Source organism: Bison bison, unplaced genomic scaffold (genome assembly GCF_000754665.1).
Source record: "Bison bison bison isolate TAMUID 2011002044 unplaced genomic scaffold, Bison_UMD1.0 scf7180017864229, whole genome shotgun sequence".
Classification (NCBI taxonomy): domain Eukaryota; kingdom Metazoa; phylum Chordata; class Mammalia; order Artiodactyla; family Bovidae; genus Bison; species Bison bison.
In genome coordinates this window covers 1,100,804-1,126,950 of record NW_011494801.1, presented here as the reverse complement: position 1 = coordinate 1,126,950, position 26,147 = coordinate 1,100,804, and the positions used below count along the sequence as shown (strand labels likewise).

Sequence of the window (26,147 nt, the reverse complement as noted above, 5' to 3'; positions counted from 1 at the left end):
TGCTCAAATCCTCAGCCCACATTCTTTGACACATTCTAATCAAAACATTAGAAGCAATTTATCCAATATATGTGCAGCAGTTGAATTTAATTGAGACTTTTGGTCTAACTCACAGTACTCCTTACTGAGTAAGCATATGAAAGGCAGGGAATGATGACCTTCAATAATGAGGTATGCATGACAAAGTTTTTCTCAACATGAATATTGAGCTTAAAGTTAAATTAAATTAAAAAAAAAACACACTGTTTTAATGGACAGCTTCCGGGCCAAAATATAATAGTTAGCATCTGTGTGGACAAGTGGACAGCCTTGGTGCACCACTAATAAGCTCTAAGGAGGTGCTCACCCTGCTGGCCCTGGGGCGTCTGTGAGATGATAAACTGCGCTGGTTGCAGGTTGGTTGTTGGATGGACCAGTACAAACTGTTGCAGGTTGAGATTCTGCTGTTGAAGTTGTTGCAGTTGTTGCAGATCCTAAAAAAGTAGGATTAAAACATGGATTGGAGATTCTGAAATAAAAGTGTGCTTAATCTTAAGTTTCCCAGATGATGAGTTCTGTCATCCAAATAAAAAGAGAGTCAATATCTGACATTATTATAAACTCCTAACAAGGATGTGCTCTGAATATGTTCCGAAGCGTGTGAAGGAACTTGGAGCTGCGACAAGGACATGCTGTTTCTATGAGTATATATTGCGTCATGACTTAATGCGAAATCTAATTTTCAATAGTTAAATGCTTATGGTTGTATCTTTAACATGTAGAGACCAACATGAGCTTTAGAAGTCAAGTGAGAAAAGAATATGTTGCTTTTTTAAGTGACGGAATTTCCTGTTGTAGAGCAAAAATTAAGTGTTATGTCTGAACCTGCATCAATAAATTAAAAGACCTATGAAATCTGGCACCAGCCTAACTCAACTGAGAAAACAGTGCATAAATTTAAAAAAAAGCTATCCATATAAAAATCTGATCTATAACATATTAAACTTGCTTATATTGGCTTATTATTTCATAATTTTTAATGTCATTGCATGTATATTATCTTATTAGAATAATGTCAATATAGAGTCTCACAACTTAGGCATGAAAAACATTTATTTGGTAATAAAAAAATGGGCAAAATAAAAACTGACTATTAAATAATAGTCATAAACATTAGTCTGATATCTATTCTGTACTTATAGTTTATTGGCTTTTTTTTTAATGTTTAGTGAACTTCTAGCTATAATTTAAGCCCATTTCTGAGTCTTCTCTGGGGGTATAAAACAATTATCTGCATTGGACTCATAACAACTCTTCATCATTTCACTGATGTGACTACTTCTACTTTTTTCCTCTCCTTGAGACAAAGGTTTCCATTTACTTTTCCTCCTTGGTAGAACTGTCTATGCCTCTCTAAATAAATTTTTATTATCTCTGGATACTCTGCCCAAAAATGCAAAAATTAAAGCCAAACAACACTCTAATGCAGTTCCGCACAAAGCCAATCACTCTGTAGCAGAGAGATGGTTCTCAGTTCCTCTTACACGCGGGTGGCAACACCCGCTGCAGAGCGTGTGAAAGAACACGGGCCTGTGTAATTAGCTAATTAAATAAATATAGTGATCCTCTGCTCCAGAAATACGCAGCTAATTATTCGAGAGCTGCCACCTAATATAAACAGTTATTCAAATAATTGGTTATGTGTTTATAATACCAACTCAAATAAGCAAACAAATGTATTATTTCTAGTTCAGTAGTAAAGAAGTCTTCATCACTCACCTCGCTGATTTAGAGCTTCTCAGGCCTTTAAGCGCCCACACTAACAATCAGAAAGTGAACTTAATACCAAAGAAACTGCCATTCTATTCCTCCCTTCCCGCCCCAGCGATAAGTCACTCACTCACCTGTGCGATCTGTATGGGCTGAGACAAGGGGATCTGCGTCATGGGTGTGGCGGCGGAGGCGGAGATGGTGGCCCCGGCAGCGCTGTGCTGTTGGCTGGCGGAATGCTGCTGCACGGCAGCCGCCAGCAGCTGTGCCTGTGCCTGAGCCTGCTGTAGTAGTAACTGCTGCTGGGCTGGTGTCAAAGTCAGCTAAACAAAGTCAGGACAAACAGTCGGAAAGAGTTAAAGGAGATGGGCCCCCAGTGCAAGCCAACTGCTTTGAAGTAAGTAACTCAAGTGGTATTAAACCATAGCTACCCAACTTCATATGGCAAGTATGAGGCTAAAATGTTCATCAGTGATCAAGCTACCATTACGTGCAGACCATTTACATTAAAATAGTGGTCCTCACTCTGGACTTAATCATTCAAGCTTGTCCAGGACCAAAGGTTCAGGCAAAAAAGTAATTAACTAGTAAGCAACAAAGAAAAGAATCAATACTGCCAGGAAATGAAAAGATATTTACATCCAACAGAACAGCAAGTGATTAGTGAGATGAATAAGGAACAAGGATGCTGGATCTGACCAGGAAAGAACTGATAAGGCCCAGCTTCTTAATTAGCATGAATCCCTGCCATATTCCATCACTTTCATTATGTTCTAAGATATGATTAAAGACTATGAGGTCCATTTGTTTCTTTTCCCAGTCTCCGTACAGCCTCCTCCCCAACTATCTTTTCTGTTACTGAAAGCATGGGGTCTCTGCAACTTTACATCCTCTTTCCAATATATTATTTCTGTGAAACAGGTGGTGACAGCCACTCTCTTTAGAGGCAAATGAAGCCCCAGGCCCAAGTTTGACAGAAGCTCCAGCCACATGAACCTGCATTCCCAAGTGTCTCTTACTCTTGTAAACACTAGGCACTCAAACAAAACCCAAACAAGAAAATAGGAAATGTATTTGAAGATTTTAACTTGCTTTCAAAATGCAGCTTTTTTCAAACACACTTAAAGTGTTAAGTATGTTCTACCTTCTTTTTGGTGACATGTTCTGATCAAAGCAAGAAGGAATATTTGAAGAGCAAGTATGTCATTTAGTGGCATAATCCTTTTTCAAAAAAGGTCCAATACAATTTGTGTATTAGAGACAGAATCAAAATTAAATCATTCAAAATCCCAATACCCGTCAAGATAGATGTTTATAAATATTTTATATAATACGTAAACATATATTAATTTCTACTGATGGGATTTTGTAAAACAATTTTGCAACTATTCTTAAAAGAGCCTTCTGCTACCAAAACATACTTAACTGAAATGAAGGAAATAAAATATTTTGTAGGTTGATGTGATATGAACTGAATAACAAACAACTTTTCCTTACCACTCCTTTTGACTCCCCCACAAAACATAATTTAATACACAAATTTTCAACATTGGAAAATATTTTTAATGGGGCCTCAGAGAAAAGACATCTGAAAAGTTAAAAGCTTAATATACTTGCACAGGTCAATTTACTACCAATATTGAAAGAGACACATGTACCCCAGTGTTCATCGCAGCACTGTTTACAATAGCCAGGACATGGAAGCAACCTAGATGTCCATCAGCAGACGAATGGATAAGAAAGCTGTGGTACATATACACAATGGAGTATTACTCAGCTATTAAAAAGAATGCATTTGAATCAGTTCTAATGAGGTGGATGAAACTGGAGCCTATTATACAGAGTGAAGTAAGTCAGAAAGAAAAACACCAATACAGTATACTAACGCATATATATGGAATTTAGAAAGATGGTAATGATGACCCTATATGTGAGACAGCAAAAGAGACACAGATGTAAAGAACTGACTTTTGGACTCTGTCGGAGAGGGCAAGGGTGGGATGATTTGAGAGAACAGCATTGAAACATGTATATTATCATACATGAAACAGATTGCCAGTTCAGGTTTGATGCATGAGACAGGGTGCTCAGGGCTGGTGCACTGGATGACCCTGAGGGATGGGATGGGGAGGGAGGTGGGAGACAGGGTCAGGATGGGGAACACATGTACACCCGTGGCTGATTCACATGACTGTATAGCAAAAACCACCACAATACTGTAAAGTAATTAGCCTCCAATTAAAATTAAAAAAAAACTTTACTACCAAAAAAACCCAGATGACATTTATTGAACACTATGACATGCCAGACACTGTTCTGTGAGTTTCACCTACATCACTACTCCTAACCTCTAAAACAACTCTGTGAGCTAAGTATTAACATCTCCGTTTAACTGAAGGAAACCTGAGGCACAGAGAGATGAATTAGCCAACAAAGTAAACTGAAGAGCCAGGACACGACAGCAGAGGTTTCATTTTAGAGCACTGTGTGTGCGTGCTCAGTCACTCAGTCGTGCCCGACTCTTTGTGACCCCATGGACTGCAGCCTGCCAGGCTCCTCTGTCCACAGAATTTTCCAGGCAAGAGTACTGGAACAAGTTGCAATTTCCTATTCTAGGGGATCTTCCTGACCCAGAGACCAAACCTGTGTCTCCTGCATCAGCAGGTGGATTCTTTACCACTGAGCCATTTGGAAAGCCCCTTAGAACACTATACAGTAATTTTAAATGTTTTTCTTTTATAGGTACTGATCCATTCTTTAACTTCTACTCTGCAGTGCTGTTATAACTCCAAACTGACAACCGCTGATACAATTTCATCACTGTAACTATTTGAACCATGGGAACATGATTCCACTGCAGATGAAGCAACAGTTGGAACACTGGTTTAAAAAAGTTAGTAAGTTTACCCAGAGCCTATCTGCCATAGTAAGAAAAAATACACTGAAAACTCATGACAGAGATAGCTCTTTTTTCAGAGCTGTTTACAATGTAGAAAACTGCTTTAAAGACATATGCCAGGCATAGCCATGTATCTGCTACAGTCAACAGATCTAATCAGATACTGGCCAGTGGCAGTGCTGACACAGAGGAAGTTTATTACAAATCTCTCAGTGAAAACTTACCCCAGTTATCTGTCCTCCAGCCAGCATAAGCTGGGTCTGGGGGATGGCTGCCTGCACTGAAGGCTGCTGGGAAGGCTGGCTCGGCTGCTGTGAATCCCCCGATTCTTCATTAGGTTTAGACTAAGGGGGTAGGGGGAGAAAAAAAGATTTAATAATTGATTTTTTAAAAGAACTAATTTCATATTTTGAGATTTACAACACAGACTTATCTAATCATGAGTTTTCCAACTTCACATTTCCTTTCTTATATCTTTGTATTTTCCTAATTTTATGTATTAAGTTTTCAGACTTTTTATTCCAAAACTAGCAAAGCTGCTTAGTTTTTCTCAATTTTTAAAATTTTTCAATAATTCTTAATTTTTAAGAAGAAAAAGTAATTTGGTCTTCCACTAGTTGACAGAATTTTTCATAAACACGAATCCTTAACTCTGGAAATAAGGAGTAAGGGAAGAACATATTTTCAACCTATGTTTACACTAGACAGACCCTCTATCTCAACATTTTGACATGTCTTTGGTGGTCAGTGTAAAACTTCCCTATATACCATTTCAGAAATTGATTATTTGACCCACTGAACTTTTCAACTAATCTTTTAAAGAACTATAAATTTAGCATTCCCCCATCAAGTAACACACAAGCTTAGAGGGAAATGCTGAAGCCAAGAGGGAAAGAGAATATGATCCTGAAAGGGGCACTGAGAGAAAATTTTATGGTAATTAAAACTGGTTATGCAGAGCATTAAAATTCTGCCTAGATTTGCATATTTCCCACCACCTGTTTTGGGGACTGCAGCAAGGCTAATTAACATAAAGGCTCTGATTAATTCTGCCAGTCATTGAGAGATAATTACAGTGCAAGACTGTAAACATTCCACAGTGGAGGTACAGCCTGTTTGCCAACATCTCTCTAAGGGGTAACAGTTTGCCATGGCAACCAAGGCAATTTTCCACCTCCTCTCCCTCAAAAAGGAAGGCCACATTATCTCCTTTTCATTTCTCTTCTCGTCTCCATGTGTTACTAGGTCCGTATTTCACTTGGTTTCATGGAATGCTCAGTCCAAGGTCTTTAGTCATTAGCAACACTGAAATCAACCTTCCAGAATACTGTTTTTCTCTCTTGACTGTTAGTTACCTAAACACTATAATGAAAGGAAGCTGCAGGTTGACTGAAGTATTATGGAGTAATGCAGAAAAACTAAACTTTGCATGTTATGTTGAATGGTTCATAGAAACAAAGCACCCAGATTTCAGTTTTGTCTTTAAATTTGACTGTATGAAGCCCATTAACGTTTAGAAATAGGTTTAATTGCAATTCTCAGATTCATGACATGGCAGAGCAGAGAAGAACCTTGTCAATCTTCTAAACTCGTACACTTAAATACATGCAGTTGCCCCTTGGTATCTACAGAGAATAAGTCCCAGGACCACCCCCACCCCTCCAACCCCCTGCCCCAGACACCAAAATCTGCAGATGCTGAGGTCCTTCACAGTCAGCTCTCTGTACCTCCAGATGTGGAACCCGGGGATAGGCAGGGCTGACTGTATAAGAAAAAATGAGCCCCAGGAGGAAAAGTGACTTGCCAAAATTCACACAGCTAGTGAGTGGCAGAATGAGAATTCAAATCTAAGACTTAGGTCTCTCATTTTATTGTTCTTCCCTCTAATATAATGTTTTCCTAAGATATGAAAAATGATAAATGGCTGTACAACTTAGAAACATTTTTATTGAACTTCCAAATAAAACCTTGAAAGTAGACTTTTCTTGTTCACCTTTGGACATTCACAGTGATGTAATATAAAATGGATTTTTATTAATGGCTTTGATTATCATTATTTGAATTTTTATGAGATTCAGTAAGAAAAAAAGTAATACTTCTAAGTATTTTCATTATAAAATTATTGCATATTCATTACAGAAAATTAGAAAAATACGGTAAAAATGAATAGAAAAACTGATCCCCAGTCCCATGTCCCAGCTCACCTGTACATTTAGAGACTGAGCAGCAGCCTGTAAACTTGTTCCAGCGAGCTGGACCTATAAAAGTAAAGCAACTGGGGAAATTCTAATCGAATACTGTTGACATCCATCATTAGAGCCTGTCATCAACAAGTCTCTACAAACGTGTGTTCTATTTAGAGCCAAGCATATGAAGAGGTTTACTTTAAGGAGTTGAAACTTTATGGAAAAGCTCACAGTACCTCCACCTCCCAGCAGAAAGTGCTGTTAAAATTTCCTCTCTGAAGATGTTTTCCCACACTAAATCTGCATCAGCAGGCATGCCACACTTGTATTTAACACTCCTTACATTACATCGTTTGTACTCACAGGATACTTAGTTTCTAAAACCTTAACTCATCTTCCACATTGTGTTAAAGAACATAGAAGCAGGCTACTTATAGACATTATTTTTACCCTTAAAAACAATCAGAATTATCTACTCATTCTAATTTCAAAATTTCATGTATATAAAAGTAAAAATCTTATAAACACACACACACACACACACATCTACATAGTCAAGTCCTTAAAATATTTATTGTCATAATTCAAAAATCCTGGCTGAAATAAAGAATCTGTCCTATAAACCACATATTAAAGTCTGTCAGAACAGTTAATACTAACACTTCACACATTCAGAAAGTTCAAACCATGGTGATATTAAAATAAGGGTCATCATGTGGCAACCATGATAATAATAACTGATTCAGGAAACTGTCACCAATGGATGTTCTAACTAATGGGTGAAATTTAAGGAGTAACATGATATTTACATATGCTCTCCCTATCTCTCCATAGATATTTATTAATTACAAAGGGTAAAATAGTGGGAAAATCAGGAAGACAAGTGATCACAGTTAAAGCCACCAGTAATGATACATGTTCCTCCTACTACGATGCACTTAGAAGAATACAATATTATTTACAGTGTATTTCCCTCTAGTTCTAACCGTGATGAAACATCAGTCAAATCTAAATTGACCAACACTATATAAAACAACTAGACTGTTACATAAACTAGGTTTGAATAAATGGAAACCTACCCTAGAATGGCAGCAGTGGGAATTAAAAGTAGGAAACATGAAAAGTATTGCAAAAGTACTACACAGCATCCTGGAAACTGACTGGATATAAATGAAGAAAAAACAAGTTACGGATTATTCCAGGGTTCAAATATGGAAGGTTGAAAAAATTTATCATTAACATGATAATTCCATTTTGGATTTAGCACACAGCATCAAGACTTCCTGAACTTAAAGCTTCTTTGTGATTTTATTTCAATCATGATGTTTCTGGGTAAAAACTTGTTGAGGAATACAAGTCTTACAGTATCTCCTTATTAATTATGAGGAAGATAGTTACCTTTATAGTAGACAAATTTGAGATACTACCTTAACCAAATGATCAAATTCAGTACAGAATAATGGGACAAGTTGACATGTATGCTGCTGTGGCTGCTGCTAAGTTGCTTCAGTCACGTCTGACTCTGTGCAACCCCACAGATGGCAGCCCACCAGGCTCCCCTGTCCCTGGGATTCTCCAGGCAAGAATACTGGAATGGGTTGCCATTTCCTTCTCCAGTGCATGCGTGCCTGCTAAGTCGCTTCAGTTGTGTCCAACTCTGTGCGACCCTATGGACAGCAGCCCACCAGGCTCCTCCGCCCACAGAATTCTCTAGGCAAGAATACTGGAGTGTGTTGTCATTTCGTTCTCCAAGTTGACATGTATGCTGCTAAGTCACTTCAGTCGTGTCCGACTCTGTGTGACCCCATAGACGGCAGCCCACCAGGCTCCCCCATCCCTGGGATTCTCCAGGTAAGAACACTGGAGTGGGTTGCCATTTCCTTCTCCAATGTATGAAAGTGAAAAAGTGAAAGTGAAGTTGCTCAGTCGTGTCCGACTCTTAGCGACCCCATGGACTGCAGCCTACCAGGCTCCTCTGTCCATGGGATTTTCCAGGCAAGAGTACTGGAGTGGGGTGCCATTGCCTTCTCCTGACATGTATATACATACACAAAATGTATGTGCACAAACACAGACACATAAAGCTTATATGGTAACATGGTAACAATTAGTGATACCAGATGAAGAGCTTTTGGCTGAAAACTGTTCTATTGTTATTCAATTTTCCATAGATTTTAAAGTTTTCAAAATAGAAAGTTGAAAACAAAAAGTGAGAGCATCCCTTTACAACTCCATTTAGCTAGCTCCCAACATCCTTTGGGCTTCCCTGGTGGCTCAGATGGTAAAGTAACTGCCTGAAATGCTGGAGACCTGAGTTCAATCACCGGGTTGAGAAGATCCCCTGGGATAGACATGGACCAATGGACTGGTTCAAACTAGGAAAAGGAGCACGTCAAGGCTATATATACTGTCACCCTGCTTATTTAAATTATATGCAGAGTACATCATGTAAAATGCCAGGCTGGATGAAGCACAAGATGGAATCAAGATTGCCGGGAGAAGTATCAACAACCTCAGATATGCAGATGATAGCACTCTAAAGGCAGAAAGCAAAGAGGAACTAAAAAAGAACCTCTTGAAGGTGAAAGAGTAGAGTGAAAAACTTGGCTTAAAACTCAACATTCAAAAAATGAAGATCATGGCATCCAGCCCCATCACTTCATGGCAAATAGATGGGGGAAAAGTGTTAACAATGACAGATTTTATTTTCTGGGGCTCCAAAATCACTGTGGATGGTGACTGAAGCCATGCAATTAAAAGATGCTTGCTCCTTGGAATGCTGAAGCTGAAGCTCCAATATTTTGGCCACCTGGAAGAAGAATTTGGTGAAGAGCTGACTCACTGGAAAAGACCCTGATGCTGGGGAAGATGACATCACGGACTCAGTGGACATGAGTTTGAGCAAATTCTAGGAGATAGTGAAGGACAGGGAAGCCTGGTGTGCTGTAGTTCCTGGAGTTACAAAGAGTCAGACATGACTTAGCGACTGAACAACAACATTCTTTAAAACCTGGCTTAAAAATCACCCTATGATAAAAATCTTACAATATGTGAGATGAGCTAATCATTTCTTCCTCTGTACTCATAAGTTTTACCATCCATTCATTCATTTGTTCAACAAATTACTGAACATCTATTATTTTACGTCCATATGTGCTTTTCATCGGAGAAGGCAATGGCACCCCACTCCAGTACTCTTGCCTGGAAAATCCATGGACAGAGGAGCCTGGTAGGCTGCAGTCCATGGGGTCACTATGAGTCGGGAATGACTGAGCAACTTCACTTTCACTTTTCACTTTCATGCACTGGAGAAGGAAATGGCAACCTACTCCAGTGTTCTTGCCTGGAAAATTCCAGGGATGGGGGAGCCTGGTGGGCTGCTGTCTCTGGGGTCGCACAGAGTCGGACACGACTGAAGCGACTTAGCAGCAGCAGCAGCAGTGCTTTTCATTGAACCTCCACCACTAGTACCACCTGGCACTACCAAAATCACTAATGCTGACCTGCACAATTTGTATACTAAACTGGTTCTAGGGTTTATATGAGGTAAAGACCAACAAGTTGTACAAAGTAAAGCTCTAACACATAACTGTGAACATAAATCAAGCAGTTGAGACACATTCCTAATCTGTCTCCCAAATGTTTTCATTGTTTTATTTACTTTCAATTTTCAAGCAGCTCCCATATCCCTTAACTCCTGGAGAGTCAATATTTGTTTTTATATTCCTTTTCTGTTTACTTTAATGATAACATATGGATGATAGATTTAGAGCCTGCTTTAGACTTAGGAGAAATCATGTAACATAAGAGTAATAAAGTTGAACCACAAACCAGGATGTTCACAGTCAAACAAAGCCTCTAAGTGGTTCAGTTCAGTTCAATCGCTCAGTCGTGTCTGACTCTTTGTGACCCCATGAATCGCAGCACGCCAGGCCTCCCTGTCCATCACCAACTCCTGGAGTTCACTCAGACTCACGTTCATCGAGTCGGTGATGCCATCCAGCCATTTCATCCTCTGTCGTCCCCTTCTCCTCCTGCCCCCAATCCCTCCCATCATCAGAGACTTTTCCAATGAGTCAACTCTTCGCATGAGGTGGCCAAAGTACTGGAGTTCAGCTTTAGCATCATTCCTTCCAAAGAAATCCCAGGGTTGATCTCCTTCAGAATGGACTGGTTGGATCTCCTTTTAGTCCAAGGGATTCTCAAGAGCCCAAATGTAAATGGTTTGAAATTGCTTTAAAGAAGGAATACGAGCTGTGAACTCAAAGTCTTACACAGCAGGTCTCAGGCAATGGGCGTTAAATCATTTTGGATGACTTTGTAATTTACTATTCAATACTTTCAGTGATTCACCACAGACCACACTCACAAAACAGTAACCCAGTTGTAAATGTATCTGTTCAAACAAGGAACTCTTTTTCACACAGCTGTGGGGTCAACAGCTATAGTCAACTAAGTTAAAGGATTCCCTAGTAACCATTCAGAACGACACGGTTAGATGCTGGTAACACCACGTTTAAATCAGCTTTAAAAGTCCCACATTCTGAAATAACTTTACTAAGCCCTAGCATTCCACGTCTGCATTTTTCACTCTCACTCCTAGCTGAGCAGAACAACATACCTGATGGAGATGTCCAAGGAAAGCCTGGGCCTGGGCTGTTGAGATGGCTCCTCCAACGGGCACAGGCTGCTTCTGAAAGTCCAGACCATTGGTTTGTGTGCCTAGAAGGCAAGCAAAATAATATAATTATTGAAAACACAAAAACTGAAATAAGCAACAGACTTTTCTTAAACAGGTGCATTTATCAAGCACCTATTTTGTACAAGCATTTTTCTAAGTACGTCCAAGGAGGTAAAGAGATTCAAAAGGATGAAGAAATACAGTAAAATGATTTCTCTTCTAAAGATAGAACTGCAAGACATGTACATGAATGCAGATAAAGGTTAAGAAACAAAAATATGAATAATAAATCATAATCATAAAATCATGTTAGTTCAAAAACTGAAAGCAGCACTTAGAGCAAGTGGGATCAGAACAAGCATGAAACCTACGGTGGCCTGAAGAAGAGATTATCATCATTACACTGCTGTAAAGACTGGTAGAGACAGAGCTCTTATGGGAGCACCAAGGCTGTCTTCTAGTCTCTCCTTTCTTGACACATGGCTTGGACAGAAGAAATTAACAGGTGATTTTGCCAAGATTGAGATGAGTTTACTCTTAAAATGCTTTAATAAATGACAGTAAAAGCAATCATTTAGATAAACAAAATGATTTTATTAATGTATAGATTGCTGCATACACCTGTTAGCAGGGGCTCTGCTATCGCCATCATTTTCTAACTGTTATGGCAGTCAGTGCCTTTAACTGCTTACACTGCATCTAATGTAGGAATCGGACTAATGTATGGAAAGACACACCACCCCACTACCCAGAAATACTTTCTAAGAGATATACTACATTGTTTTCAAATTACTATGTCTAGATATTATTTAGAAATAACCGGGGCACTCTTTGTAGTGAATAAAATATAATGGACTATGGGAACCTGCAAGAATCATCGAGTCACATGAACACGGTAGTGAGCTTCCACTTTCTACCACTGGAACGTCTCAACGTCTCTTCCTCAGCCTCGTGTATGTTTATAGAGCAGACCAGTTAGAAAAGAACGAGCTAGAAACTTCAGGCAGTATTTCTAAAAGGGAGCTAACTTCTGCCATTATATGTCCTAGCTAACTTTGAGCAAACGCATCATTTTAATAGAATTAATTAGGCAGATCACATGACTCACAAGAACTATTTAAGGTTTGAGATAATTATTTAAAAAGCGAACATGTATTTCACCTCCTTGAAAAATCTCATAGTGATTGTTCTCTTATGGTGTTTCCTAAAGTTTTTCATAGACAGGAAATACAGAACTTCTTACATATATATAATTAATGAAACTAAGAGTACATGCTTGCATCAAGTAGTGTGAGACACTAGTTGAAATAAAATTTACTTTAAATTCCATAAGCCACATACAGAAGTTTCACTATTTATTTAAAGTTGCACATTTTTGTCAATGGCTGCTGTCTCCATCTCGATGCAGGAAATCACTACTTATGTCAAGATTGTAAGACTGTGCACTATTAGAGAAACAAGCTCAAGATACATTGAAGTGAAGTCGCTCAGTTGTGTCCAACTCTTTGAGACCCCATGGACTGTAGCCTACCAGGCTTCTCTGTCCATGGGATTTTCCAGGCAAGAATACTGGAGTGGATTGCCATTTCCTTCTCCAGGGGATATTCCCGACCCAGGGATCTAACCCGGGTCTCCCGCATTGTAGACAGATGCTTTACCCTCTGAGCCACCAGGGAAGCTTCAAGATACATTAAATAAATCAACAAGGCTAAAAGAAGATAAGATTTTGAAAAACAGAGATAAGCACTTAGAGATTAACACATCACCAGTTGAAGAAGTCTTTCAGAAACAAATATTTCACTCTCATGGAGACCATAAAAATTCCACACACTGGTTCCATTTTCGAGTTCTCATAAAAATAAGAACAACAAGCTTTTTGTAAATCACAAAGAAATATACAACACAAGTTTGACTGATTTCTGGTGTACAAAGCCTATTCCAGTGGCCTACACATAATGCTATTTAAGTACTCTGCTCTTCCTCTTGGGGGTAAGGAGGGGTGGCATAAAGTTATGGTATCCAAAGCATGGTAGGATCAAAACATTGAGATAACAACTCAGACAACCAGAGATCTAAGATGCAAAGGCACAGATTTTTTTTTTTTAAGTGCTGAGGCTCCACTGGGATGTGAGAGGTAGAATAAAGTAGATACTGCATAGAAATCATTCTCGTAAAACATATTCTGAGCTAAAGAAAGGAGAAGGGAACAGATACACAGCCATACGCAGGCATATCCTAATCAGACTTCAGTATGAAGACAGCATGGAAAAACAGGGATCAGATCAGAGATCAGTCACTCAGTCATGTCTGACTCTTTGCGGCCCCATGAATCGCAGCATGCCAGGCCTCCCTGTCCATCACCAACTCCCGGAGTTCACCGAGACTCACGTCCATTGAGTCAGTGATGCCATCCAGCCATCTCATCCTCTGTTGTCCCCTTCTCCTCCTGCCCCCAATCCCTCCCAGCATCAGAGTCTTTTCCAAAACAGGGACGCTGGGAGCCAAAACCAAATGTGTGCCTGAGAAAATAGCAGCATTCAAAGGAGCAATCAGGGAAACTAAAAGGTTGGGGGAGCAGGCTGAATTACATATGCAGATTAACATACGATACAGCATAGAGTTAACCCAAGTGATCCTGAGGAATTTAGAAATGACAGAGGTCAGAGCTAAAGAACTTTTAAGGTTATCACTAGAACAGTATTACCGAGGTAAACTTCAAAGATCTTGTATACAGCACCTCCTTGTCCCACTGGTGAAGAAACAGAGATTAAGGAATCTTAAGTGAATTGCTCAAGATGTCTGAGCTAGTTGGTGGAAGGGCTAAGACAAGGAATGGGTTCCTGATTCTGCATAAACTCACTCATAGAGAAAGGATAGCTGAAATTAGTTAAGTAAAAAGTCTATTAATTAAGAATGGATATACGTATAGATCTTCCTTAATTAATGATGGGGTTGCTGCTGCTGCTGCTAAGTCACTTCAGTCGTGTCCGACTCTATGCGACCCCACAGACGGCAGCCCACCAGGCTGCCCCATCCCTGGGATTCCCCAGGCAAGAATACTGGAGTGGGTTGCCATTTCCTTCTCCAATGCATGAAAGTGAAAACTGAAAGTGAAATCGCTCATTCATATCTGACTCTTTGCGACCCCATGGACTGCAGCCCACCAGGCTCCTCCATCCATGGGATTTTCCAGGCAAGAGTACTGGAATGGGGTACCATCACCTTCTCTGAATGATGGGGTTCCGTTCTGATAAAACCCTTCCTAAACTGAAAATATCCTAAGCCAAAAATGCATTTAATACACCTAACCTACAGAATGTCATAGCTTGGCCTGACCTAGCTTAAATGTGCTCAGAACATTTTTATTAGCTTACAGTTGGGTAAAATCATCTAACACAAAGCTTGTTTTATAATAAAATATTGACATTCTCATGTAACTTAATGGAGAAGGAATATGGCAACCTCCTCCAGTGTTCTTGCCTGGAGAATCCCAGGGACAGAGGAGCCTGGTGGGCTGCTGCCTATGGGGTCGCACAGAGTTGGACACGACTGAAGCAACTTAGCATGCATGCATGTATTGGAGAAGGAAATGGCAACCCACTGCAGTATTGCCTGGAGAATCCCAGGGACAGAGAAGCTTGGCCGGCTGCGGTCTATGGGGTTGCACAGAGTAGGACACGACTGACGCAACTCAGCAGCAGCATGTAACTTAATAAATAATGTAATGAAAGTGAAAAACAGAATGGGTGCATAGTGCTGAATGGTTGTAAGTGTATCAGTTGTTTCCCCTCCTGCTGCTGCCCAGCACCCAAGACAGTATCCGTCACCAGCCTAGGAAAACATCAAAATTCAAGATTCAAAGTATGGTTTCTACAGAGTCCATACTGCTTTTGCACCACCATGGGCTGGGACTGCGTATAGAGAAAAGGTTGAAGATAAGAGGGGACCTAATTAGGATATGTAAAGACAAAGAATCAGAGGAAGCAGTTAAAAAGTAGGAAAAAGCTCCCTCAAGACTAACATCCTCAGGAGCCAGAGAAGAGAAAGCTGCAAGGATGGGGTACTATGATCAAATGGTACAGAAAATATAAGGACTAAGTACTGAGAAAGAAGAAAGAGTGGATCAAGAATTAATGAAATGGGGAAAACACGTAACAGAAATATCAACTTGGTTCTTTCAAAAGAATCATATAACTAACAAACTTCTGGCAAAATAAAATAAAAGGAGCAAATAATTTAAGGATAACCAAATAAGCAAAATAAAAAAATGTCACAGAAACTAAAAAGAAGATATTGTGAACTGATAAAATAAAACAAGAGACAGGTAACTCTCCAGAAACTTTATCAAGACTGACTCAAGAAAGAAAGAAAGAAAAAAAAAAGGCCCAAGAGTCCATAGCATTTGAAGAAATTGAATTAGTAGATAAAAATATTCCTGAAAAGAAAATGAAAAGTCTAGATTATATTATTCTGCTTGCTTTCAGAAATTCAAGGAAAAAAGAATTCCAATCCTATACAACATTATCAGAGTGTGGTTTTAAAAAAAAGGAAATACTTCATAACTCATCTTTATGAGGTCAGTATAACCTTGATACTAAAACTTGACAACATATGAAAAACAAAAATCATAAATATATGAAAATATCCTAAATAATAACAAAAATAATCCAGTATGATAAAATATTGTGACTAAGATGGATTTATTCCAGGAATGCAAGGTTGGTTTCGGGCTAAAAGAAATTCAAATAATGTAAGGGGGATGGAGAAAAACATTTAGACAAAATTCAATATCCACTTATGATAAAAATTCTAGAAAGAAGCTTCTCTAACTTGACAAAGAGTAACACTAAATGCACTCACTTTAAGATTAAGAACAAGATAAGGGTGCTAGCTATTGGAAGGCTTAGTCAGCAAAATAAGGAAAGAAAACAGTTAGTTGGGGTGAAAAAAACGAACCTCCTTCCTAGATAATTTGAGTATGGATATAGAATATCCTAAGGAATGTAACATATAAGATGTTTACAAAGACACACAGATGGCAGAGCAGAAGGATGTGCGCTCATCTTCTCATGTGGGAACTCAAAATTGCAACTCGCTGTGGAACAATCATTGACAGGAGAATGTGGGATCTCACCAAAAAAAGATATCCCACGTCAAAGGGCAAAGGAGAAGCCCCAACAAGACAGGAAGAGGGGCGAAATCACGGTTAGAATCAAACCCCATAACCGCCAGAGATGCCTGGAGGGCTCAAAGAAAACCTTGTGCGCAACAGGAGAGCCCACAGACACTGAGGCAGACCTGCCTCTGGGTGCTTGAGAGTCTCCTGCGGAGGCACCGGTCAGCAGTGGCCTGCCTCAGGGGCAGGGGCTCTGCCTGTGGCAGACCTGGGTCACACAGTGTGTGGCACAGGCCGTTTAAGAAGAGGTCGCCATGAACCCCGCCATAGAGCCGCCAAGCAGACGACTGACAAACTGCAGAACAATTATGCCAAAGAAATCCTTGCACTGATAAGAAAGTTCTAGGACCCGCAATAGACTTCCCAACCTGGGGATCGGGCAAAGGGACTGAGAACCCCCAGGCAATATGACTTTGGAGGCCAGTGGGATTTGATTACAGAACTTACACAGGACTGGGGAAATAGACACTTGGAGGGGACAAACAAAACCTTGTGCGCACCAGGACCCAGGAGAAAGGAGCAGTGACCCTGCAAGAGACTGACCCGGACTTGCCTGTGAGGGTCCAGGAGTCTCTGGCGAAGGTGTGGGTGCACACTGGCCTGCTGCCGGGTCAGGGGCACTGAGTACAACGGTGCCTGTACGAGACCTTTTGAAGGAGGTCGCCATTATCTTCATCAACCCCACCATAATTTGGTCTCAGGTCAAATAACAGGGAGGAAACACAGCCCTGCCCATCAACAGAAAATTAAAGATTTACTGAGCACGGCCCCGCCTGTCTAGTACAGTTCCCCCCACAGTCAGCCTCTCCCAACAGGAGGCTTCTATAAGCCTTTTATCCTTTATCCATCAGAGGACAAACAGAATGAAAACCACAATCACAGAAAAGTAATCAAATTGATCACATGGACCACAGCCTTGTCTAACTTAATGAAACTATGAGCCATGCCTTGTAAGATCACCCAAGATGGACTGAAGACAGACGGGTCATGGTGGAGAGTTCTGACAAAATGTGGTCCACTGGAGAAGGGAATAGCAAACCAGTACTCTAACCTTGAGAACCCCATGAACAGTATGAAAAAGCAAACAGTTAAGACACTGAAACATGAACTCCCCAGGTCAGTAGGTGCCCAATATGCTACTGGAGATCAGTGGAGAAATAACTCCAGAAAGAGTGAAGAAACGGAGCCAAAGGGAAAACAACTGCAAGTTGTGGTTGTGACTGGTGGTGGAAGTCAAGTCCGATGCTGTAAAGAGCAATACTGCATAGGAACCTGGAATGTTAGGTCCGTGAATCAAGGTAAATTGGAAGTGGTCAAACAGGAGATGGCAAGAGGGACCATCAACATTTTAGGAATCAGTGAACCAAAATGGACAGGAATGGGCGAATTTAATTCAGATGGCCATTTTATCCACTACTGTGGGCATTCTGAAACTCTTAGAAGAAATGGAGCAGCCCTCATAGTCAACAAGAGTCTGAAATGCAGTACTTGGGTGCAGTCTCAAAAATGACACAATGATCTCTGTTCATTTCCAAGGCAAACCATTCAATATCACAGTAATCCAAGTCTATGTCCCAACCAGTAATGCTGAAGAAGCTGAAGTTGAACATTTCTGTGAAGACCTACAAGAACTTCTAGAACTAACACCAAAAAAAGATGTCCTTTGCACCATAGGGTACTGGGATGCAAAAGTACGAAGACAAGAGATACCTGGAGTAACAGGAAAATTTGGCCTTGGAGTACAAAATAAAGCAGGACAAAGGCTAACAGTTTTGCCAAGAGAATGCACTGGTCATAGCAAACATACTCTACAAACAACACAAAAGAAGACTCTACATACAGACATCACCAGCTGGTTAATACCAAAATCAGATGAGTTAGATTTTTGCAGCCAAAGATGGAGAAGCTCTATACAGTCAGCAAAAACAAGACCAGGACCTGACTGTGGCTCAGATCATGAACTCCTTATTGCCAAATTCAGACTTAAATTGAAGTAAGTGGGGAAAACCATCAGATCATTCAGGTATGACCTAAATCAAATTCCTTACAGTGAAAGTGTACAAAAAGATTCAGTGGAAGTGACAAAAAGATTCAAGGGATTAGATGTGATAGACAGAGTGCCTGAAGAACTATGGACAGAGGTTCATAACATTGTACAAGAGGCAGGGATTAACACCATCCTCAAGAAAGAGAAATGCAAAAAGGCAAAATGGTTGTCTGAAGAGGCCTTACAAATACCTATGAAAAGAAGAGAAGGAAAAGGAAAAGGAGAAAAGGAAAGATATACCTAACTGAATGTAGAGTTCCAAAGAATAGCAAGGAGAGATAAGAAAGCCTTCCTCAGTGATCAATGCAAGAAACGGAGGAAAACAAGAGAATGGGAAAGAATAGAGATCTCTGCAAGAAAATTAAGAGATACCAAGGGAACATTTCCTGCAAAGATGGGCACAATTAAGGACAGAACCGGTATGGACATAAAAGAAGCAGAAGATATTAAGAAGAGGCAACAAAAGTACACAGAAGAACTATACAAAAAAGATCTTTGTGACCCAGATAACCACAATGGTGTGATCACGCACCTAGAACCAGACATCCTGGAATGTGAAGTCAAGTCGGCCTTAGGAAGCATCACTATGAACAAAGCTAGTGGAGGTGATGGAATTTCAGTTGAGCTATTTCAAATCCTAAAAGATGATGCTGTAAAAGTGTTGCACTTGATATGACAGCAGATTTGGAAAACTCAGCAGTGGCCACAGGACTGGAAAATGTCAGTTTTCATTCCAATCCCAAGGGCACTGCCAAAGGGCATTGCCAAAGAAGGGCAATGACAAAGAATGTTCAAACTACCACACAGTTGCACTCATCTCACATGCCAGCAAAGTAATGCTGAAAATTCTCCAAGCCAGGTTTCTACAGTATGTGAACTGTGAACTTCCAGATGTTCAAGCTAGATTTAGAAAAGGTAGAGGAATCAGAAATCAAATTGCCAACATCTGCTGGATTATTGCTTTACTGACCATGCCAAACCATTGACTCTGTGGATCACAACAAACTGTGGAAAATTCTTCAAGAGATGGGAACACCAGACCACCTTACCTGCCTCCTGAAAAATCTGTATGCATGTAAAGAAGCAACAGTTAGAACGGGACATGGAACAAAAGAATGGTTCCAAATTGGGAAAGGAGTATGTCAAGGCTGCATTTTGTCACCCTGGTTATTTAACTTATATGCAGACTACATCATGTGAAATACAGGGCTGGATGAAACACAAGCTGGAATAAAGATTGCTGGGAGAAGTATCAGTAAACTCAGATATGCAGATAACACCACCTTATGGCAGAAAGTGAAGAAGAACCTCTTGATAAAGAGCCTTTCATAAAGAGCCTCTTGATGAAAGTGAAAGAGAGAAGTGAAGAAGCTGGCTTAAAACTCAACCTTCAGAAAACTAAGATCATGGCATCAGGTTCTATCACTTCACGGCAAATAGATGGGGAAACAATGGAAACAGTGACAGACTTTATTTTCTTGGGCTCCAAAATCACTACAAATGGTGACTGCAGCCATGAAATTAAAGGACGCTTACTCCTTGGAAGAAAAAGTATGACCAACCTAGCTGCTGCTGCTAAGTCACTTCAATTGTGACTGACTCTGTGAGACTCCATAGACGGCAGCCCACCAGGCTCCTCCGTCCCTAGGATTCTCCAGGCAAGAACACTGGAGTAGGTTGCCATTTCCTTCTCCAATGCATGAAAGTGAAAAGTGGAAGTGAAGTTGCTCAGTCGTATCCTACTCTTTGCAACCCCATGGACTGTGGCCTATCAGGGCTTCTCTGTCCATGGGATGTTCCAGGCAAGAGTACTGGAGTAGGTTTCCATTTCCTTCTCCAACCTAGACAGCATATTAAAAAGCAGAGACATGCCAACAAGGTCCATCTGGTCAAAGTTACAGTTTATCTGGTAGTCATGTATGAATGTGAGAATTGTACCATAAATAAAGCTGACTGCCAAAGAATTGATGCTTTTGAACTGTGGTGCTGGAGAGTCCCTTGGACTGCAAGGAGATCCAACCAGTCCATTTTGAAGGAGATCAGCCCTGGGATTTCTTTGGAAGGAATGATGCTAAAGCTGAAACTCCAGTACTTTGGCCACCTCATGCGAAGAGTTGACTCGTTGGAAAAGACTCTGATGCTGGGAGGGATTGGAGGCAGGAGGAGAAGGGGACGACAGAGGATGAGATGGCTGGATGGCATCACTGACTCGACGGACGTGAGTCTCAGTGAACTTTGGGAGCTGGTGATGGACAGGGAGGCCTGGTGTGCTGCGATTCATGGGGTTGCAAAGAGTCGGACACGACTGAGCAACTGATCTGATCTGATCTTATCTGATATATATATAGTATGATTCAACTAATACCTAGCTGGAAAAATATGCAAAGAAAAGCATGTGACCGTTAACACCAAATTCAGGTTGATGGTTACCTCTTTGGTAGAAGCACATGATCAGAATGGATCTACAGCGGCCTTCTGGAACATGATAACTGTTTTGTGACCAGAGTGGTAGACACATGAGTGCTTAAAGCACACATATGTGTCTACATACAGGTTTTTACAATTACCACTTTTATATTAAAACAGTAAAAGAAAAACATCAACAATGACCAGAGTTGCAGTAAACTTTTGGGGATACATCCAGACAGCAAGAGGCAAAGAAAAAAGCAGGTGCATTAGAGGTGAATCCAAGGACACTAGTTTCAGTGAAGGCCCAGCTGAAAGTTAGGTGAAATTTACATGGAGTTTAAGAATTTTTGGCTTTCCCAGTGGCTCAGCTCGTAAAGAATCCGCCTGCAATGCGGGAGACCTGGGTTTGATCCCTGGGTTCGGAAGATCCCCCAACATCCCCATTCCAGTGTTCTGGCCTGGAGAATTTCAAGACTGTATGGGGTTGCAAAGAGTCAGACATGACTGAGTGACTTTCACTAAAAATTGGCAAGTTGTCATCTCCCAGGAAGTTGTTTCTTCGCAGGTAGTAGTCAAGGACCAAACAGGCAAAGGTCTCCTGTCCTGATGAGTAGTTCACACTTCTGAGATTTGCACAGGTTTCATGCTTTTCAATGCCTCTCAGTGCCCAGACCATGTGCTACCTTCCTTTATGTTTCCAACCTTCCAAACACAAAAGCAATAATTTATCAGTTCAGTTCAGTCACTCAGTCGTGTCCGACTCTTTGTGACCCCATGAATCGCAGCACGCCAGGCCTCCCTGTCCATCACCAACTCCCGGAGTTTACTCAGACTCACGTCCATCGAGTCAGTGATGCCATCCAGCCATCTCATCCTCTGTCGTCCCCTTCTCCTCCTGCCCCCAATCCCTCCCAGCATCAGAGTCTTTTCCAATGAGTCAACTCTTTGCATGAGGTGGCCAAAGTACTGGAGTTTCAGCTTTAGCATCATTCCTTCCAAAGAAATCCCAGGGCTGATCTCCTTCAGAATGGACTTGTCGGATCTCCTTGCAGTCCAAGGGACTCTCAAGAGTCTTCTCCAACACCACAGTTCAAAAGCATCAATTTTTCGGCGCTCAGCCTTCTTCACAGTCCAACTCTCACATCCATACATGACCACTGGAAAAACCGTAGTCTTATACCTTCTATTACTCCCATGTGATTTGTCTCTTAAAAAATATTGACTTCTGCTTTTTAAAATTCTGTCCAGGAATGCCTTTATTTTATTATTTTTTGGTAGAGGGAAGACAGTCTTTTCATTATCCTAATCCTATTGTCATTTCTCCATGAATGAGAATAGATATCTATGTCCTTTTTTTGTTGTTTTAGTCCCTAAGTCATGTCCGACTCTTTTGTGACCCCATGGACTGTAGCCCGCAAGGCTCTTTTGTCTGTGGGATTCTCCAGGCAAAAATACTGGAGTGGGTTGCCGGGCCTTCCTCCAGGGGATCTTCCTGATCCAGGGACAGAACCCACGTCTCCTATGTCTCCGGCACTGGCAGGCAGGTTCTGTACCGCTAGTACCACCTGGGAAGCTCCCTGTTATGTACAGTAGTTTGTACATATGAATCCCACACATAGTGAATCCATAATGATTAAAGCAACTTAAAAATATAAGTACCTTTCTTTTATTTTTACTTTTAAATTAATTTTATTGGAGTATAGTTGATTTACAATGTTGTGTTAGTTTCTGCTGTACAGAAAAGTCAATCAGTTATGCATACACATATACGTCCACTCATATTTAGATTCTATTCCCATACGGGTCATTAAAGAGCACAACCGAGCTGTTAAGTAAAGACACTTAATCCTTATTTAAGAGATAATATTAATATTTTCCAAACAGGTCAACCCTTTGAGGCCTCAAAATTAAAACTTACAATCTAATTACTTCTTCAGAATTTAGTTATATCTAAAGGAAACCATGATACTTAAAAACAAATTTTATTTTTTCTAATCTCAGTGATCTCAGATTTTTTTTCTAAATGCATAGGTTTGCGAGGTAGTAAATAAATAAGAAAAACTGCCACTGCCTTCAAGCCAAGCATGGCAGACTACGTTATTTGTGGTAAGAAAGGTACAAAGTGCTTTGAGAGTTCTAGTGTGGCAGAGAGGGAGAGAGGAGATTTTAAATAGGGTCTAGCATTAGAGTGAGGGCTGAGCCACCAAGGAGAGCAAAGCAAAAATCAAATGGTTCAGATGTAAAAATACTTTATTATTACAACCCATTATTCGTATCATAAGTCATTCTAACTGTAATACAGAGGGAGATGCCCAAAGACACTGTCAGAAAAAAAAAAGTAAAGATTTGGATTCTAACACTATTTCCTGACAAAAATGAATACAGAGAGGTTACTTTAAATGTATATTATTCAACCCATTAGTAGGCTCTAAGACTCTTGAGAGTCCCTTGGACTGCAAGGAGATCCCACCAGTCCATTCTGAAGGAGATCAGCCCTGATATCCTTTCTTTGGAGGGAATGATGCTGAAGCTGAAGCTCCAGTACTTTGGCCACCTCATGCAGAGTTGACTCATTGGAAAAGACTCTGATGCTGGGAGGGATTGGGGGCAGGAGGAGAAGGGGACGACAGAGGATGAGATGGCTAGATGGCATCACTGACTCGATGGACGTGAGTCTGAGTGAACTCTGGGAGTTGGTGATGGACAGGGAGGCCTGGCGTGCTGTGATTCATGGGGTCGCAAAGAGTTGGACACGACTGACCGACTGAACTGAACTGAACAGGAGGGAAAAAAAAGGAAAATAACAAGTGTAACAAGGATGTGGAGAAAATGGGATCCTTGGCCCTCATTATGGAAATGGAAAATGATTGAGCTGCTGTGGAAGAGTTTAGTGGGTCTTCAAAAAGGTTAACTACATGATCCATCAATTCCACTGTAGGTATATACCCCAAAGAATTGAAAACAGATACTCAAATCCTTGCACATGAATGTCCATAGCAGCACTATTCACAACAACTAAAAAGCAGAAACAACCCAAATGTCCATTAACAGATAACTGGAAAAACAAACTGTGGTATAGTCACACATGGAATATTATTTGGGCACAAAAAGAATGAAGTACTGCTACAACCTAGATGAACCTCAAAAACATCATGCTAAGTGAAGAAGTCAGACAGACATACTGTATGATTCCATTTAAATGAAATCTCCAGAAGGGTTCAGCCAACACAGACAGATCACAGACTGATGACTGCCAGGAGCTGGGGGGAGGGGAAAAGTAGAGTATCCTTTTAATGGCTTCCTTTTGGAATAATGTTAGAACTAGATAAAAGCGATAGCTGCAACAACACTGCGAATGTACTAAATGTCACAGAATTGCTTGCTTTTAATGCTTAATTTTATGTTATATGCACTTCACCTCAATTAAACAGAATCAAAAATGAATTCTCAGCTGTAGAGCAAAACAGACAGTAGAAATCTTACCGCCCTATGAGCTTCCCTGGCTATAGCAGCCAATCTCACCTCTCTAATCGGCCACTTGACATTCTGCTACAAGGCAAGTAACAAGAGACTTAGCCTCTAGTGGAACTATGTATGTACAAAAATAAACAAACATTTTTTGAATGAGAAATTCTGGAACATGGGGTTCGTGAAAGTAATTTTTCATCACTAAGCAGATATATTCTGGATGATATGTACTATATTTTAATCTGTAATTAGCAGCCACATTATATACTACTACTTCAGTTAAACCTATACAATAAGGAAAAGTTTTTTTTTTTTTCCTTCAGATTCTTAATTTAAGGCAGTAAATTTAATTTCAGTAAATTTAAGGCAATCAAAATTATGGTTAAATTTCAGATGTCCTACAAGAAATAATGATAATATCTGTGCCTGTCACTACATTCCCTTGATAAGCAGCACAAATTCCAAATGAACGTCACAAAAAGTCAGGCAACTGTGGGGCATATCTAATAGAAAAAACAGCCAAAAGATCTTCATGAAAACTTGGCTTCTACTAGTGTGTGTGTCTATGTGTGTGAATAGGTGGTTTCTTCCAAGTGTGTCACCATAAAATAGGAGGAACCTGGGATAATGGAAACCCAGAAAGAGCATCACTTATGGCTATAAAAACGTTCTATGTTACTACAAAGCAAGATGCATCATCAGAACTGAGGCTATAGTTTATCCACGGAATGGATGACTATAACACCTCTGCTAAAAATTTGATATAAGACTGATTACATTCTTCGCAGCCAAAGATGGAGAAGCTCTATACAGTCAACAAAAACAAGACTGGGAACTGACTGTGGCTCAGGTCATGGACTCCTTATTGCCAAATTCAGACTTAAATTGAAGAAAGTGAGGAAAACCACTAGACCATTCAGGTATGACCTAAATCAAATTCCTTACAGTTACACAGTGGAAGTGAGAAATAGATTTAAGGGACTAGATCTGATAGACAGAGTGCCGGATGAACTATGGTCGGAGGTTTGTGACACTGTACAGGAGACAGGGATCAAGAACATCCCAAGGAAAAAGAAATGCAAAAAAGCAAAATGGCTGTCTGAGGAGGCCTTACAAATGGCTGTGAAAAGAAGAGAAGTCAAAACCAAAGGAGAAAAGGAAAGATATACCCATTTGAATGCACAGTTCCAAAGAATAGCAAGGAGAGATAAGAAAGCCTTCCTCCGTGATCAATGCAAGAAATAGAGGGAAACAACAGAATGGGAAAGACTAGAGATCTCTTCTATAAAGTTAGAGATACCAAGGGAACATTTCCTGCAAAGATGGGCACAATTAAGTACAGAAATGATATGGACCTAACAGAAGCAGAAGATATTAAGAAGAGGTGGCAAGAATACACAGAAGAACTATACAGAAAAGATCTTCACGACCCAGATAATCACGATGGTGTGATCACCCACCTAGAGCCAGACATCCTGGAATGTGAAGTCAAGTGGGCCTAAGGAAGCATCACTATGAACAAAGCTAGTGGA

General features: G+C 40.4%; 1 protein-coding gene across 7 annotated transcripts in view; it reads right to left on the bottom strand.

Moving 5' to 3' along the window:
* The window catches only part of POU2F1 (POU class 2 homeobox 1), a 117,329-nt gene that overhangs the window by 43,919 nt on the left and 47,263 nt on the right, over positions 1-26,147 (bottom strand). For 6 of the 7 annotated variants that reach the window (XM_010845999.1, XM_010846002.1, XM_010845998.1 and 3 more), the window contains 5 exons: positions 11,456-11,556; positions 6,853-6,906; positions 4,873-4,992; positions 1,884-2,072; positions 347-473 (listed from right to left, as the gene is read on the bottom strand). In XM_010845999.1, coding sequence (XP_010844301.1) covers positions 347-473; positions 1,884-2,072; positions 4,873-4,992; positions 6,853-6,906; positions 11,456-11,556 — 591 coding nt within the window. The remainder of the gene's footprint in view (positions 1-346; positions 474-1,883; positions 2,073-4,872; positions 4,993-6,852; positions 6,907-11,455; positions 11,557-26,147) is intronic. The other variant, XM_010846000.1, reaches the window with a different exon arrangement.